This window comes from Bos indicus x Bos taurus, chromosome 10 (assembly GCF_003369695.1).
Source record: "Bos indicus x Bos taurus breed Angus x Brahman F1 hybrid chromosome 10, Bos_hybrid_MaternalHap_v2.0, whole genome shotgun sequence".
NCBI lineage: Eukaryota > Metazoa > Chordata > Mammalia > Artiodactyla > Bovidae > Bos > Bos indicus x Bos taurus.
In genome coordinates, this window is record NC_040085.1 from 76,413,172 (window position 1) to 76,430,441 (window position 17,270).

General features: G+C 35.8%; 1 protein-coding gene across 6 annotated transcripts in view; it reads left to right on the forward strand.

Moving 5' to 3' along the window:
• PCNX1 (pecanex 1) overlaps positions 1-17,270 on the forward strand; it is a 184,376-nt gene that overhangs the window by 80,578 nt on the left and 86,528 nt on the right. For 4 of the 6 annotated variants that reach the window (XM_027552305.1, XM_027552306.1, XM_027552308.1 and 1 more), the window contains 3 exons: positions 8,667-8,757; positions 13,677-13,734; positions 15,061-15,278. In XM_027552305.1, coding sequence (XP_027408106.1) covers positions 8,667-8,757; positions 13,677-13,734; positions 15,061-15,278 — 367 coding nt within the window. The remainder of the gene's footprint in view (positions 1-8,666; positions 8,758-13,676; positions 13,735-15,060; positions 15,279-17,270) is intronic. The other 2 variants (XM_027552307.1, XM_027552309.1) reach the window with 1 other exon arrangement.

Sequence of the window (17,270 nt, forward strand, 5' to 3'; positions counted from 1 at the left end):
TTTAAGGAACCTTGGAGTCCATACTTTAGTCTTTTGTGTTACAGTAGATTTTTTTCATTCATCTAAACTAAAAGTTACATTCTTTTTTGCAACAGCCTTGATCTTGTTCTTTACTGCTTTTTAATACAAATTCTTTTTTGTATGTTTTTGCAGGGGAGGGCAACATAAAGTATTACATGTATAAATGAAAGTAAAATGTTTATTGAAACAGTAAAACTCCTTCATTTTCCTTTTTGGTATAAGGATGGGAAAAGCATGTTCTAATACAAGTTACTGGAAAATAAAATGGAGAAGATTAAGTCATCTGTAATCTTATCACTCAACTTAGTGACTAAACAGCAACAGTCATATCACTCAGAGAGTCACTATTCACATTTTATACTTTTTCCTTTCTTTTTTATTACATACATGTATATACTTTTCTAACGAAGAACTGGGATGATGATGTATGACTTTTATGACACTGTATGAGTTTTGCTTTTTTCTTTTAGCACATTTAAACATTTATTAATGCTATTGCTTTTTAACTTATTGACTACCTACTATTTTATCACTGGAAAGCACATGAAAGGTAGTATAGAATAGTGGACCCTAGAATCAAACTTCTTGGCTTCAAATTCAAGCTCTTCTACTTTTAGCTGTAGCTATGTGATCTTGGGCAAGTTATTTTCTCTCCCTGTGCCTCAGTTTCCTCGTGTATCAAAAGGGGGCGGTAATATACTTCATAGGTTTTTGGTGAGGATTATATCTATTAAAATATGCAAGGCAATTAGAACAATGCCTACTAGTAAGTTAATTACATAAATAATGATTGCTGTTGTTAACATTATTTATTAAAATAGTTGACTAACCCCACTGTTAGTCTTCAAGGTGATTCCTGATATTTTTCTATTGTAATAATCTGGAGAATATCCTTCACACAGACTTTTCTGTGCAGCTGTGATTATTTCCTTAAGATAAATACAGTGAAATGGAATCATCTGTCAAGGGGAAAAAACATTATTGCGACCTTGATGTATACTCTTAATTGCTTTATGGAAAGCCTGTACTAGTTTACTCTTTATCTGGCAGGGTTTGAAAGTGTCATTTTTATCCCAAGTACTAAAACTAAAAGTAAACCTAGATAAATTTTATTTCATCCACCCTAATCTTCATTTCCTGGAAATGCTCAGAAGTTTACTGTTGTTACTGTGAAAAGACTGGCATATTATTTTTAGAAGTTTCAGATGCATGAACTACTCTAGAAAGTGGTTGAGATAGCTGATTTGTCTCTTGCCAGTCTGTGTTGTAAAGAATTCACGGAAACACTAGATTTAAACTGCTTTCTAACATTAAGATTCTAAATTAAAGTTGATTAGTATGTGTTACATCAGTTAGAATGTATGTAGAGTCTTTAATTGAGAGACCTGTCCTCCCCTATCAAGTGACTGAAATTAGAGAGAAGTTTACATTTCTCTCGTAATAGTCTGTTGAGAGCTGTCCTTAGAGGTGGGTTGGTTCTTTTTATCTTCCACATACAGCTTCCCTGCCTGGTCCATAATGACTGCTCCAGTTGTTGACATTTCCCCCCAACAGGAGGGCGGTGAGGAGGGGCGCTAAAATAAAAAGTCAAGGATAGCTAGACTTTATCTTTCAATTTGTGACTTGGGAAATCCGCCTGTCACTTTCTTCTAGCTGCAGGAGAGGCTGGGAGAGGTCTCTAAGTACATAGCATAGTGGTGGTGGTGCTCAGTTGCTCAGTCCTGTCTGACTTTCGCAATCCCATAGACTGTAGCCCCCAGGCTCTTCTGTCCATGGGATCTAGGCAAGAATACTGGAGCAGGTTGCCATGCCCTCCACCAGACACTCTTCTCGACCCAGGGACTGAATATGTGTCTCCTGCATTGGCAGGTGGAATCTTTGCCACTGTGCCACTTGAGAAGCCCACATAGACGTAGACTCAGCTGAAATTCAGTGAGGGGGAAGTCCTGTTTTTAAAAGGGGTAAGGACAAGATGAATACTGGAGGTCAGTCATTCATCTTTGCCACGAGACGAAAGAAAGATAGCGCTAAGTCGAGTCCGACTCTTGAGATCTCATGAATTGTAGCTCGCCAGGCTCCACAATAAGACAAAAAGTGCTTCACATCAATAAGATAAAGATCCATGACCTATTGGAAAAGTTGAACGTTACAAGTGGCTTGCAATTATTGGCAAACAGTTCAACTTTGCTCATAATTTTTTAAAATTGCAAATTAAAAATAGGATTAAGATATTTTTCATCTACTGAATGTATAGTGATATCTTTTTTTGGAAAGGTCTGGAGATGTAGACAACTAAAAGATTGAACGTTTTTGGAGGACAGTTTAGAACAGTAGACCAAAAATGCCTATATATTTTAATCTACAGGTTTTGCAAACATACAAATGTATATGTACACGGATATTTATCATACCATTGCTTGTACTTTTGAAACAGACTAAATGTTTGTTACTAGAGAACCCCTCCTGTGTTATTCTATTCATGGACATAGCTATAATATTCAGAACTTGATGTGTATATGTTATCGACATGAAAAGTTAAGCTATTTAGTAAGCAAATGTAGATAAAAATTGTTCAGAAGAACATAGAATCTGCTCTGGGTTTTTCTGGTGGGTGAGAACTTTCTTCATTTTATATACTGCTTTCAGTCTTTCAATGTGTCATATTTTTTAAATGAAACACCAAAACAAAGCAACAAATGTCACTCACTGTCCAAAACCTTGATTAGTTACTTGTGGGAATTTCACTGACTACATGCTGTCTCATGCTTATCTATCTACTTTGTCTTTTACTCGGTCCATCTTTTTTTTCTTCTTTGTTTTTAAATCAACTTTATTGACATAAAATTTAGGCATGATAAATTGTATCCCTCCAACATGTACAATTTGTGAGTTTTAACAGATGTGCACACCTGTGAAATCAAGATACAGAACGTTTTCACCAAGAGATTGTGGCCCTGTTGCCGTCCATGCCTCCTTGGCTCCTGGCCACAGGCATCCACTCCGTGCTTTGTGTCATTGTTTTCCCCTCTCCTAGAAGTTCATATAAATGCATTCACATTTTATGTGGCCTTTTGTGTTTAGTTTTGCACTTAGCGTGATGCTTCAGAGATTCATCGTGTTGTTGCATGTGTTAGCAGTTTGTTGCTTGCTGATGAATATTCCTGCTGTGAGCTTCCTCTGTATTGTGTATTCATTCATCTGTCAATGGACAAGTTTATGTTGTATCCAGGTATTGGCTGTTGTGGCTAAAATGTCTAAAATGTTTTCAAAAGTAGTTGTATATTTCCCACCGGCATGTATGAGAGTTCCAGTTGTTCCCATTCTTGCTGACATTTGTTACTGTTGGCTTTTTAATGTTAGACCTAATGGGTGTGTAACGGTATCTTACTGTGGTTTAAATCTACATGTCTCTTATGACTAAGGGTGATGAGGATCCTTTGATGGGTTTATTAGTTATGCATATATCTTCTTCCGTGAAGTGTGTCCAAATCTTTTCCTCACTTTCAAAATTGAGCTGTTTGTCTTATTATTGACATGTAACAGTTCTTGTGATATTTTAGATACCACTAAGTCATCAGATGCAAGTTACAAATATCTTCTCCCCAGTCTATGACTTTTTTTTGTTTATCTGAATCACTTGTAATGTCATCAGTGTCATTGTTATAGAGTATTTTTTCAAACTAAGGAGGACTTGTCCTTTCGAAAGAAATGTGAGATGATGAAATTATATCAGAATATGAACTTGTATATTTCACTTCTGGACAGTTCACCTGATCTGGGGATTCCACTTAATGAATCACAACACTACTTAACACAGTGTTTTGTTAAATCAGAGCTAGAGAACAGTGACCATGGCAGTAAAATACACAGGTATATAAATCTCTTTCACTGTTACCAAGCAACAGTTATCTGTTTTCCCTTTGTGTGTGTGTGTGTGTGTGTGTGTGCGCACGCATGTGTGTTCAGTCACTCAAAAGCAGTCTTCTAAACTTCGTTTTCCTCTAAAATAACTTCTTTTTCCTTCCCTTTTTCTTATTCTCCTGTTTTAAAAACTTAGCACAGTGTTGTACATTCTACGAAGAAGGACTGGTTCTCAGTATTGAAACTTTAAATTATGAGTAGCATAGTGACTTGATTTCCATTTAGAATAAGAGTTAAAGAGGTTTTATAAGACTAAGGCTTTTGGTCCAGGACAGAGATTAGCAAACTATGGCCCAGAGGCTAAAATCCAGCTTGATGCTTGTTTCTGTAAATGAAGTAAATGAACATGTGACATGTTTTCTGTGGCTGCTCTCACACTATGGTGGCAGACTGGAACTGTGGCACCAGTGACCATCTGGCCCACAGAGCCTAAAGTATTTACTGTGTGGCCCCTTACAGAGAAACTTCACTGACCTCTTGTCTAGGGAGAAATAGGTCCATGAACTTGTAGGCACCAGTAAAATGAGTCATTTCTGTCTGGGGGAAAACTCATGTTTCCTCAGAGACTGCACTGAGGCACCACTCATGATGATAAGGGAGGATGCTATCCAAGAAATTGGAACCTTCTCTCTTAAAAGTGTAATATATTCATTAAAATAGCATTGTGAGCACAATACTCATCACCATCAGACAAAGGCACTTTTTATAGTGTACTCAAGTGAGTCATATAGATTTATGTATTCCCCCCATTGCCTTTTTTTTTTTTCCTTGCGAGAGTACTATTTTATTACATTTAGGTACAGAAATTTGAAAACAGATCTCGTTTTCTTGCCGTATCTTTTCTTTTTTAATTGCAAGATATTTGCTTTACAACACTGTGCAGGTTTCTGTCGTACGTCAACGTGAATCAGCCAGAGATGTCCTCTCCCCCTTGAATTTCCCATCTCCCACCCATCTCACGCCTCTGTGTCCCCTATTGCCTTCTAAAGACACTTAGTAAAGCCCTCTCCTTTCTATCTGTGTCTGTTCGTTCTTGTAGCCAGCCCCTCCATGCCCTGAGAGTAATGCTGGAGAAGTGAGACGTCAAGCAGTGTATCAGGGTTAGGCTTGGAGAACCCAGGATAAGTGGGAATGGGGAGGCGATCTGCAGAGGGAAATTATCCAAGAAATATAAGAGGCCTTCTTTATTGTTGGTACTGGGAGGATTTGAAAAACCCTACGGATGATTTGCCCTTCTAGTAGCCACTTCTTTCTAAGATAAATGAGAGTGACTTTAAGAAAGCAATAAGCATTTCTCATGATCTTATTCACTGAACTTTGTATTATGTGGTGAGTATTTTTATTGATAGGACTAATTAGAGAATCTTGTTAATTTCTATGTCTTTTATCTGTGTTTTTCCATTTTAAATCTGTCTGCTGTGTCATTTGTGGCTTCAGTGAAATGCTTCACGGGTCCTTGTTCTTTAAATCAGTATTCAGTTTTACTTACCTTCTTGTTCATCACTTATTTATTGACCTGTGATTACTTGAAATTCTCCTACCTCAACAAACAAACAAACAAACAAACAGAGTTCTGTGTAATTAAATGGAATTTTTGTAGATAATCACAGTCATTATTGAATATTTGAGACATAAATACCAGGTACCTTAACATCTGTTTATCTTAGAGACACTATATCATGACCAATCTCATTATTAAGTCTGAAATTTCAGACTCCAGTCTTGTGAGAAATTGCTTTTCTTTTAATGTCATCAGATAGCCAACTATTAAATATTATTAATTATGATCTAGGAGTTGAATTAGGATGCGATAACTTAGTATATAATCATAATATATGTGAAGAGGACTTATTTCATTAATATTCTACTTCCCAATTTATGTTCATTAGAAATAATATTTAAATAGAAATATTTTTCTTAATACACAAATGTATTAAAATAGGATTATTAATAGGGGCACATTTACTTAGTTGTTAAGAACAGTTAACTGTGATTATAGTCTTAATCTCAAATGAGATATATATGAAATTGTTATGTTTGCTAAGAAGATTTGTGCAAATTTAAGAGATTCTTAATTTCTATAAACCAATAGAAAAATGTACTTATTTCTATTTTGGTTGTTTTCAAAGATGTTTTTAGTAATTTATTAATATATTAAAATGTTACAAGTTTTTCACAGAAACCCTAAACTGAACATTTTTTAATATAATATTTTTTTTCTGAGTTATCTTATGAATAACATTTGTTACTTCTGAAGTGCTATCAGTTGCCAGGCCCAGAGATATAAGAGGGATGTAGAATCTGTTCATTTGGTGGAGTTAAGTTGGAAATACACCAGGAAGCCTTAATACAAGTTAAGTTAGTTCTGCAATATACCATGTATGTTTTTATGAACCTGAACATGTTTATAGTTAGTAGGTAGACAGAAGCATCTTAAAAAAACCCAAAACTGTTGAAGTCATGCATGTTTGTTGAAATGATAGCTGCCCTTTTCTTACACGTGGTTTATGCCTTGTTGAAATTTTTGAATTTTATTACTTGTTAGTCACTAGTTTGTATGTATTCAGAGTTGTAGATTTATATAGTAATAGGATGACAACATTTTTTCCAGCTTTCTATCTAAAATACTTTTGAGGAGGAATCTTTTATTTTTATTTAAAATACACATTTCTATGTTTCATACTAGACATTCATAAATAAAGGACAACATAGTTGTGTTAATGACTTAATCATCATTTACTGTTTCACTTGAAAATTACAAAGAGTAATATTCTAGTTAACTTCAGGTGCATGCAAATATTATTTTTAATAGCCCAAGAATAGGACTTATATTACTAAAAATCCCATGGAATGCTTAAATGCTCAGAATATACTCCAATAATTTAAATTTTATTGAATATAGAACTAACTTACTTGGAAAATATACACAAATTATGTGATATAAACACAAATATTTATACATTCCTTTCTTACTGGATTTCACCCTCTGTTAATGTGTGATTCAGTCATTTAATATGATTTTATAGTTCTTCTACACTTCCATGCAATCTGTGGTTTTGATCAGGTGTTTCTTTTTTTCTGCTAATGTAAGTTAATTGTTGTAGCACAGCTAGTCTCTGATTATCCATGCTAAGTGAGAAAAGAGTACAGAATAAAAAATTGTAATTTAAAAATAAAACAATCTCAGTCAAGGCATTTTTTAACTTTTTTGTTTACTAGCAATTTCTGCAAACACCCCTCCCCCCATCACTTCAAAAAAATGGTATCCTTTCATTTTAATTTCTTATTCTGGTTTCTGTTAGAAGTGCTAAGAATGAATAACTCTTTCTAGAAGACAGAGGGGTAGAAAGTGAAGTTTTGGATAACCTACATGCTGAGTAATCCTCCTTTGAAATACAGCAAATGAGTTAAGGATTTCATAGAATTTTTTTCCTAATTTATCTCAGAAGTATTCTAACCCCCACCCCCCCAAAAAAAAACCAGCTACTACAGAAAAGACCATATTATAAATATTTTCATATTCTGTCCATGACCCATAAGTACTCAAACAATCCTATTTAATTAAGTAGTTTTTCTTATTCTACTCATTTTTGAATCAAGTAATTGTTGAAATGTTCAGCAAACCCTTGGTTATATTATTAGTATATTAGAGGGAATTTTATTGTCATTTTTCAAGAATTTCACTTAAATAAAAATTCTTATTGTGTCCTGTTCTTATTGTAGTCATGGAAGAGAAATCTTTTAGCCTTGCCATCAAATTGAAATTGTCCTTTAGATTTCTCATGTTTATAACCTCAGTAATGCTAGCTAGTAAAACAAAAACTTCATAAATATTCAAAAGGCAGCCTGGACCAGATCCAAACAGTTTCAGTTATATACTGCATTGTCCTACTAGAAATTTGTATTTTTTATTTATGTTCCCTTCCCACCATTTGATATGGCTGTCATAGATCTTCAAAGTATAGAATGAATTTTAGTATTTAGATTTCTAAAACTCCATTATCAGAAGTCATTTTATCTTCAATAGTTCATCTGTGTAAGAGTTTTTTTTTTTAACCTATATTCCTCTGCAATCAACAAAGTTTCTAAACCTTTTAGAGTTTTGTAGATAGATAGCCACAGCAAATTGTGTTCCTGAATTTCTCTATAGAGTTCTTGTAGAATCATACAACTAGTAATGTTCATTAAATATTATAGTTTAATTATCACCAACATTATTATACATTATTCATTGAACTTCCTTAGATCCATTTTGACACCATTTCTTCTTAAAAGTAACATAAAACCAAAAAACTCTGAAGGTAATCACACAAATTTTTTGTCTTGCGGTTTGAGCTGTATTAAAACTTAAAGCAGCCCTTCCAAATGGCCACTTACCACTTGTAACTAGTGGTCAGATGACCTTAAAACACCATTAAATTTGTATATATTGTAACTTGAATTGAAAACATTCTGGGAGGAGAAAAGAGAAGACTGCTCTTGTAAAGCTGACTTAAATCACTTTTAATACCTGATTATTTATGTTGACATTTTGTCCACTGTTTAGGATTCCCTTTTGATTTATGTCATGCTGAATTACATGTAGATCATTGTTTTTTTAAATATTTTGAAAAAAGGAAGTTACAGTTCATTTTCTTAAACTCTTAATAAGTTTAAAATTAGTGTTTCATGAAAAATTTCTGAGTATTCTAATGGCTTTTTTAAACAAATGATTTATTTGCTAGGTAAGTTCTCTTCTACGCTTTATGAGACTGGTGGCTGTGATATGTCACTTGTGAATTTTGAACCAGCAGCAAGAAGAGCATCCAATATCTGGTATGTGTGAAGTCATGTTAGGGGAGTTTATGTACTTGCATAATAAGTTTGCCATTTTTAAAGTTTGTAAACCTTGAGATAGAAGAGTTGTTTGTTTATATTGGCTTAAATAAATTCACATTATGCATTGGTTGCCAAAAAGTAGAACTGTTTACTGTGGAAAAAAAAGAAAACCATTATTAAAAGCTATTACAAGTTTTTGCTTTTTGTTTGCTATTATATGTTTTTAAAAATTAAGTAAAAATTTCGTGTAGATCTTACTGTGGGATGGTGGTTTCCCACAATTTCAAATTTAACTCTCTATATATTGCATGATGGAAAAAATTTATTAGAAAAACATTTACACAACTGTGTTCAAACCCATCAATTCTCTTTTTTGGTGTAATTTCAAATTTTTATTTCTGTGTGAGGATTTCAGCCAAGTGTCTTTTTAAGTGATCGTCTTTCATTTTGTTTTAAAATGTGTTTACCAACTATAAGGAGGAAGAATTTCTTAAAATATGAGTCATGTGTTGCATTTAATTTCTTTTCTCTCCTTCCCTCAGAAAGAAATTATGTAAGATAACAGAAGTTTGGAGGAAAGCAAATAAGAAATAGAAACCTTGATCATATAACACAGTTATAATTTAGAATGTGTTAAAATTTTTCTGAAAATTTTTCTAATCAAATTGCTGTATTGAAATTCATTGTTGGTTGATTAGCTCACTTTTTTTTTTTCCACAAGGGTCATTTGATTTTTATTTTAGGACTTATGTTTCATAATGGGATATTTATTTAAATGTTACATATCTATGGGCAGTTCACTTAGTTTTTTCAATTTTGAGAGGCTATTTAAAGCAATAAGATCTTGTTGTCACTTAGCATGAACATTTAAAAAACGGTACTCTTTAAGCTCTTTTAGTACTGTTTCAGAGTTTACCCCCTCAGATTGAATTGGGGTGTTTAGATAATTTTGTAACTGTGGAAGCAACAGGAGGATGGAGCACTGAGAACAATTATGTTTAACATAATTCAAGATAAGAACAATTCCTTACACCATAATGTGTTAAGGTCTCAAGTTTTGAAATCTAAACTTGAGTGAACTGTGGAAACTGAATTGTCATCTTCTAGACTACCATATCGGAGAAGGCAATGGCAACCAACTCCAGTACTCTTGCCTGGAAAATCCCATGGATGGAGGAGCCTGGTAGGCTGCAGTCCATGGGGTCGCTAAGAGTTGGACACGACTGAGCGACTTCACTTTCACTTTTCACTTTCATGCATTGGAGGAGGAAATGGCAACCCACTCCAGTGTTCTTGCCTGGAGAATCCCAGGGACGGGGGAGCCTGGTAGGCTACTGTCTATGGGGTCACACAGAGTCGGACACGACTGAAGTGACTTAACGTAACGTAGACTACCATATAGATTAAATTTATTGTGGCTCTTGGCAATATGTTAATTGCTTTCTTAAACAATTTTCACAAGAACCTTAAAATCAGTTCAGTTGTGTCCGACTCTTTGTGACCCCATGGACTTCAGCACATCAGGTTTCTCTGTCCATCACCAACTCCTGGAGTTTACTCAAACTCATGTCCATTGAGTTGGTGATGCCATCTAACTATCTCATCCTCTGTCGTCCCCTTCTCCTCCCGCCTTCAATCTTTCCCAGCATCCGGGTCTTTTCAAATGAGTCAGTTCTTCACATCAGGTGGCCAAAGTATTGGAGTTTCAGCATCAGTCCTTCCAATGAATATTCAGGACTGATATCCTTTAGGATAGACTGGTTGGATCTGCTTGCAGTCCAAGGGACTCTCAAGAGTCTTCTCCAACACCACAGTTCAAAAGCATCAATTCTTCGACACTCAGCTTTCTTTATAAGTCCAACTCTCACATCCATACATGACTACTGGAAAAACTATAGTTTTGACTAGATGGACCTTTGTTGGCAAAGAAATATCTCTGCTTTTTAATATGCTGTCTAGAATAGTCATAACTTTACTTCCAAGGAGTAAGTGTCTTTTAATTTCATGGCTGCAGTCACCATCTGCAGTGATTTTGGAACTCCCCCCCCCAAATAAAGTCCGTCACTGTTCCATTGTTTACACATCTATTTGCCATGAAGTGATGGAAACAAATGCCATGATCTTAGTTTTCTGAATGTTGAGCTTTAAGCCAGTGTTTTTACTTTCCTCTTTCACTTTCATCAAGAGGCTTTTTAGTTCTTCTTCACTTTCTGCCATGAGGGTGGTGTCATCTGCATATCTGAGGTTATTGATATTTCTCCCGGCAATCTTGATTCCAGCATGTGCTTCTTCCAGCCAGCGTTACTCATGATGTACTCTGCTTATAAGTTAAATAAGCAGGGTGACAATGTACAGCCTTGATACACTCCTATCCCGATTTGGAATTCAGTTCTAATTGTTGCTTCTTGATCTGCATACAGATTTCTCAGGAGGCAGGTCAAGTGGTGTGGTATTCCCATCTCTTTAAGAATTTTCCAAAATTTGTTGTGATCCACACAAAGACTTTGGTGTAGTCAATAAAGCAGAAATAGATATTTTTCTGGAACTCTCTTGCTTTTTTGATGATCCAGCGGATGTTGGCAATTTGACCTCTGGTTCCTCTGCCTTTTCTAAATCCAGTTTGAACGTCTGGAAGTTCATGGTTCACATACTGTTGAAGCCTGGCTTGGAGAATTTTGAGCATTACTTTGCTAGCATGTGAGATGACTACAATTGTGCAGTAGTTTGAGCATTCTTTGGCATTGCCCTTCTTTGAGATTGGAATGACAACTGACCTTTTGGAAACACTGCTGAGTTTTCCAAATTTGCTGGCATATTGAGTGCAACACGTTCACAGGATTTGAAATAGCTCAACTGGAATTTCATCACCTCTACTAGCTTTGTTCATAGTGATGCTTCCTAAGGGCTACTTGACTTCACATTCCAGGATGTTTGGCTCTAGGTTGGTGATCACACCATTGTGACTATGTGGGTCATGAAGATCTTTTTTGTACAGTTCTTCTGTATATTCTTGCCATCTCTTCTTAATATCATCTGCTTCTGTTAGGTCCACACCATATCTGTCCTTTATTATGCCCATCAACTTCTTAATATCATCTGCTTCTGTTAGGTCCATACCATTTCTGTCCTTTATTATGCCCACCTTTGGATGAAATGTTCCCTTGGTATCTGTAATTTTCTTGATGAGATCTCTAGACTTTCCCATTCTATTGTTTTCCTCTATCTTTGCACTGATCACTAAGGAAGGCTTTCTTATCTCTTCTTGCTATTCTTTGGAACTCTGCATTCAAATGGGTATCTCTTTCCATTTCTCCCTTGCCTTTTGCTTTTCTTCTATTCACAGCTACTTGTAAGGCCTCGTCAGACAACCATTTTGCCTTTTTGCATTGCTTTTCCTTGGGGATGGTTTTGATCACTGCCTCCTGTACAATGTCACGATCCTCTCCATAGTTCTTCAGGCAGTCTATCTATCAGATCTAATCCCTTGAATCTATTTCTCACTTCCAGTGTATAATCCTAAGGGGTTTGCTTTAGGTCATACCTGAATGGTGTAGTGGTTTTCCCTACTTTCTTCAATTTAAGTCTGAATTTAACAGTAAGGAGTTCATGATCTGAGCCACAGTCAGCTCCTGGTCTTGTTTTTGCTGACTGTATAGAGCTTCTCCATCTTTGGCTGCAAAGAATATACTCAATCTGATTTTGGTATTGACCATCTATGTCCATGAGTAGAGTCTTCTCTTGTGTTGTTGGAAGAGGGTGTTTGCTATGACCAGTGCATTCTCTTGGGACAACTCTATTAGCCTTTGCCCTGCTTCATTCTGTACTCCCAAGGCCAAGTTTGCCTGTTACTCCAGGTGTTTCTTGACTTCCTACTTTTGCATTCCAGTCCCCTATGATGAAAAGGACATCTTTTTTGGGTGTTAGTTCTGGAAGGTCTTGTAGGTCTTCATAGAACTGTTCAACTTCAGCTTCTTCAGCATTACTGTTTGGGGCATAGACTTCGATTACTGTGATATTGAATGGTTTGCCTTAGAAATGAACAGACATCATTCTGTCATTTTTGAGATTGCATTCAAGTACTGCATTTCGGACTCTTTTGTTGACTCTGATGGCTACTCCATTTCATCTAAAGGATTTTCCCACAGTAGTAGACATAATGGTCATCTAAGTTAAATTCACCCATTCCAGTCCATTTTAGTTTGCTGATTCCTAAAATGTCAATGTTCAGTCTTTCCATCTCCTGTTTGACCACTTCCAATTTACCCTGATTCATGGACCTAACATTCCAGGTTCCTAAGCAATATTGCTCTTTATAACATTGGACTTTACTTCCATCACCAGTCACATCCAGATCTGGGTGTTGTTTTTGATTTGGCTCTCTCTCTCCATTCTTTCTGGAGTTATTTCTCCACTGATCTCCAGTAGCATATTGGGCACCTACCGACCTGGGGAGTTTATCTTTCAGTGTCCTATCTTTTTGCCTTTTCATACTGTTGATGTGGTTCTCAAGGCAAGAATACTGAAGTGCTTCGCCATTCCCTTCTCTACTAGACCACGTTTGTCAGAACTCTCAGAAACATGACCCTTGCCTAACTCAGTGAAACTATGAGCCATGCTGTATAGGGCCACCCAACCTTGTGCTGGAAGTACTCTTATCCTGTGAGGAAACTGAGGTATTAAAAGATGAGATAACTGTCCAAGATCTCATGCAGTTGAGGAAGAGATTTGAATATAGATACTCTGACCCACAGGCTATGTGCCTTATCACGACCCTAGGAAAATTTGACTTTCTATTTTGAAGTTTACATGGAAAAGTAAAGACAATGTAAACATCGTATAATTGTTCATGCATTTATTTTTCTTTCTACTACTTGACAAGCTGTTTATTCCCTAAAGTATTTTTCATTTTATTTTAGTGACACGGATTCTCATGTATCCAGTTCTACCTCAGTTCGATTTTATCCACATGATGTGGTAGGTTTTCCTTTATTTTTATAAAATGGTATATTTTCATATTAAGTAGTTCCATAAAGCAGAAAAATGATTTGGTTACATAATATTGATTTTGTTGAAAGCTATGGCAAAATTACCTTTGCTGTTCCATAATGGATCTCTTTTCATAAGTCCTTTGTTAAGAAATATAAAACACCATAAAGTTGGATTAGCTATATATGAATGCGTAATTATACTTCTGAGGGTTTGCAAAGGTCTTATTTACTCACCAATGTCATAATCTAGGTGTGCCATTTTAAAACTTCACTTTGAATATTATGGTTTTGGTACATAGCTAACTGATTTGGTACTTACCTAACTGCTGGTTAACTGTTAGTTATTTTTATATCAGTGTGTATGTCTCTGTCTGTGTGTGTGTGTGTGTGTGTGAGTGAGTGTGAGTGTGAGTGGAGAGCTTAGTGACATTGCTCTATTGAAAAAAAACATACAAGATACAGTAGGTATGTTTTAAAAAGATAACAAAGATAGCACTGCCTTTGTGTGATATATATAAAGATGTATATATTGAGGTTAAAAAAATAAAGTAGATGAAATCCTTATAAGCAATATATAAGAGATATTTAGATAAATTTAGTGCCAAAAGGAGTAATTATAATCTGTTTGCTCAAGTCCTTTGTGTTCATAGTAGTATTTTCCACCATTAAATGGTGTGAGAGCCTTGAGATAGCACAATTCTGGCTAGTGCTATGCTAGATGTAGTCAACTTTTGATTCTTTGAGAGGAAGGAGAAACTGGTGAACAGGTGAATGGATGAGTTGAACCTGAAAGAAACGTATGTGGTAATATCCTGTATAGCCTCAGCTGAGCAGACTGCCAAAACAAAAATAAATGCGTATGGGAGGGATTCGAAAACAGCAGTAATGATGTTAAGAGACTGTAGGAAGAATGGAGTGTTGAAGGCATTGAATCCAGTGCAGAGGAGCTCAGATTTAACATAGTGGTGAGCTTCACAACGTAATGAGAGAAGAGAAGGGACAGGGAGGGGGACACCACTCATCATTCTCCGTAGGTCATGGAATGGATCCACCAGCTATACAGCCATAAAATGCTAAAATTTCAAATACTTCCTAATAAACTCTTTGCAAAAGCCCCATCAATTGATTTGCTTTGTTGTAGTTTTCTTCTTTTGTCACCTTCTGTAGTTTCTAATGATCATGAAGTATCCACAAGAGTGGACTAGTATAGAGAATTAAGGTGGTTTTGATATTCTGCAGGCTGATTGGGTAGCCCTTGAATCATGACTTGATTAAAGATATTTTAAGCCTTTCAGTGCTGATTTTCTTTTAGCTTTCTCTTCCACAGATCCGACTGAACAGACTATTGACCATCGACACAGATTTGTTGGAACAACAAGACATTGACCTAAGCCCTGATTTGGCAGCTCCTTACGGTCCAACAGAAGAAGCTGCTCACAAAGTTAAACACTATTATCGCTTTTGGATCTTGCCTCAGCTGTGGATTGGTATTAACTTTGACAGACTCACACTTTTGGCCCTGTTTGATAGGTGAGAATGTAGATTTTACTTTTAAATTGAAACGTTTCAAATTACCCATTGAGTATTTGACTTGGTTTCCGTCTTGGAAACTGTTTTCTATTTTAGAAATCATTTTTATCATTAAGAATCATGCAACTGTATTTTAAAAGCCAGAGAATATGAGATGTTAATGGCCATAAGGTTATACATATTATATTGACTCTTATTATAAAAGGTTTACGAGGAAGTTTCTTTCCTTACTTCTTGTCACTAGTCTTAATAGTAAACAGCAGTAGTTAGTTATGAACTTGATGGCCAAATGCTGCTTCTAGTTGACATGGAGTAAAAAAGACTGGACTGACTTTTCCACCTGAAACGATGAAAAACAGATAAAATGCATGAACCAGTGGTTTTCAAGACACGGGAGATAAGACAGAAAAAGACGGTGATTCCTGAGAGATGGGAAGCAAATTATGTGAGCCCTACAATTGCCCAGCTTGCTGAAGAGAGTTCCCAGGTTGTGATCCTGAAGTAGAGTCCAGCAGACTTCCTGAGTTGAGGAGAGGGAGCTAAGAGTCCAGGGAGACTAGAGCAATTTGAGTCTGTGGGACAGAACATCAGAGAGAGGATCGCTGCTCAGAAATTCAGAGATGTGTAGTGGATCCCCTCACTATTTAGCAGAGTATTGATAAGAGAATGTATGAGGAGACTAGACCAGGGGAGAGAATCATGTAAAAGAAATCATGAAAATCATGTAAAAGAAATAAAGGCACAGTGCCTGGCACACAGGGCTGGGAATGGTGCCTGTCCTCACCTGCTGGACTGAAGAAACTCATAATAATTCATATTTTATGGTGCATTATATAGAGTACTCAGGAAAGTCCTGCCTTAGAAGTGGGGAGTACTTAGCCCTAGTATGGACACTGTTCCAGACCCACCTAGCAAGTCGTAAAAGCAAGACTTGAAAGGATCCAACTGTTTCCAAGTAGCGTAGCAAAGCTCAAGATTTATAGAAATTCAGAAATTCTCACCACATAAAAAGTTGAGGTTCACAAGGTCTGGCATCCAGAGAGTACCAAGCATACAAAGAAATGACAAAACGTGATTTATAATGAGGGAAATAATGAGTCAGTTGAAACCAGCCTTTAGCTGTCACTGATATTAGAATTAGCAAAGACATTAAAAGTTATAACTACTTTGCATGTTAATAAAAGTTGAGTAGAGATATGGAAAATGCAAAGAAAAAAAAAGACCCAAATTGAACTTGCAGATGAAAACTAATATGTCTGAGGTGAAAAATACAGTGGATGAGATTAACAGTAGATTAGACATTACAGAAGAAAATATTAATGAAGTTGAAAGCATGGCAGTAGAAACTATTGAAAGTGAAACAAAAGAAAAAGAATTCTCCTCCCTCCGTCTCCTCAACAAAAAAAACACACAAGATGAAAGTACGCTCTGGGAGACAGGGAGAGAGAAAAAATTCTGAGGAAGTTAATGGTGGAAAACTTTCCAAATTCGATGAAAACTATTGAAGAATCTCCTTGAGCCTCAAGTATAGGAAACGAGAAAAAAAACTATAGCAAGGCACATAGTTTTTCAAAACCAATAATAAAATTTTTAAAACTTTAAAAGAGGAAAAAGATACAGTTTGTATAGGGGAACAAGGATAAGGAAGACATCAGATTTATTGTTGGACAAAATCCAAATAAGATAATGGAGCAGCATTTTTAAAGTATTGAAGGGAGAAAAAGCTCAACCTGGAATTCTGTAGCCAGCAAAACTGCAAAAGCCAGGATGAAATAAAGATATTTTCAGACTAGAAAAAACTGGGAAGAATCTTTTTCAGGCAGATCCACAGTACAATATAGTACTGGATTTCTTTCAGGCCGAAGGATAATAATACCAACTGGGAATGTGGAGCTACCTGGGGAAACAGAAGATGAGTGCAAGTGTTAACTGCATGAATAAATATATAAGATTTCTTCTTATATATAAGGAATATATATATATTTTTTATAT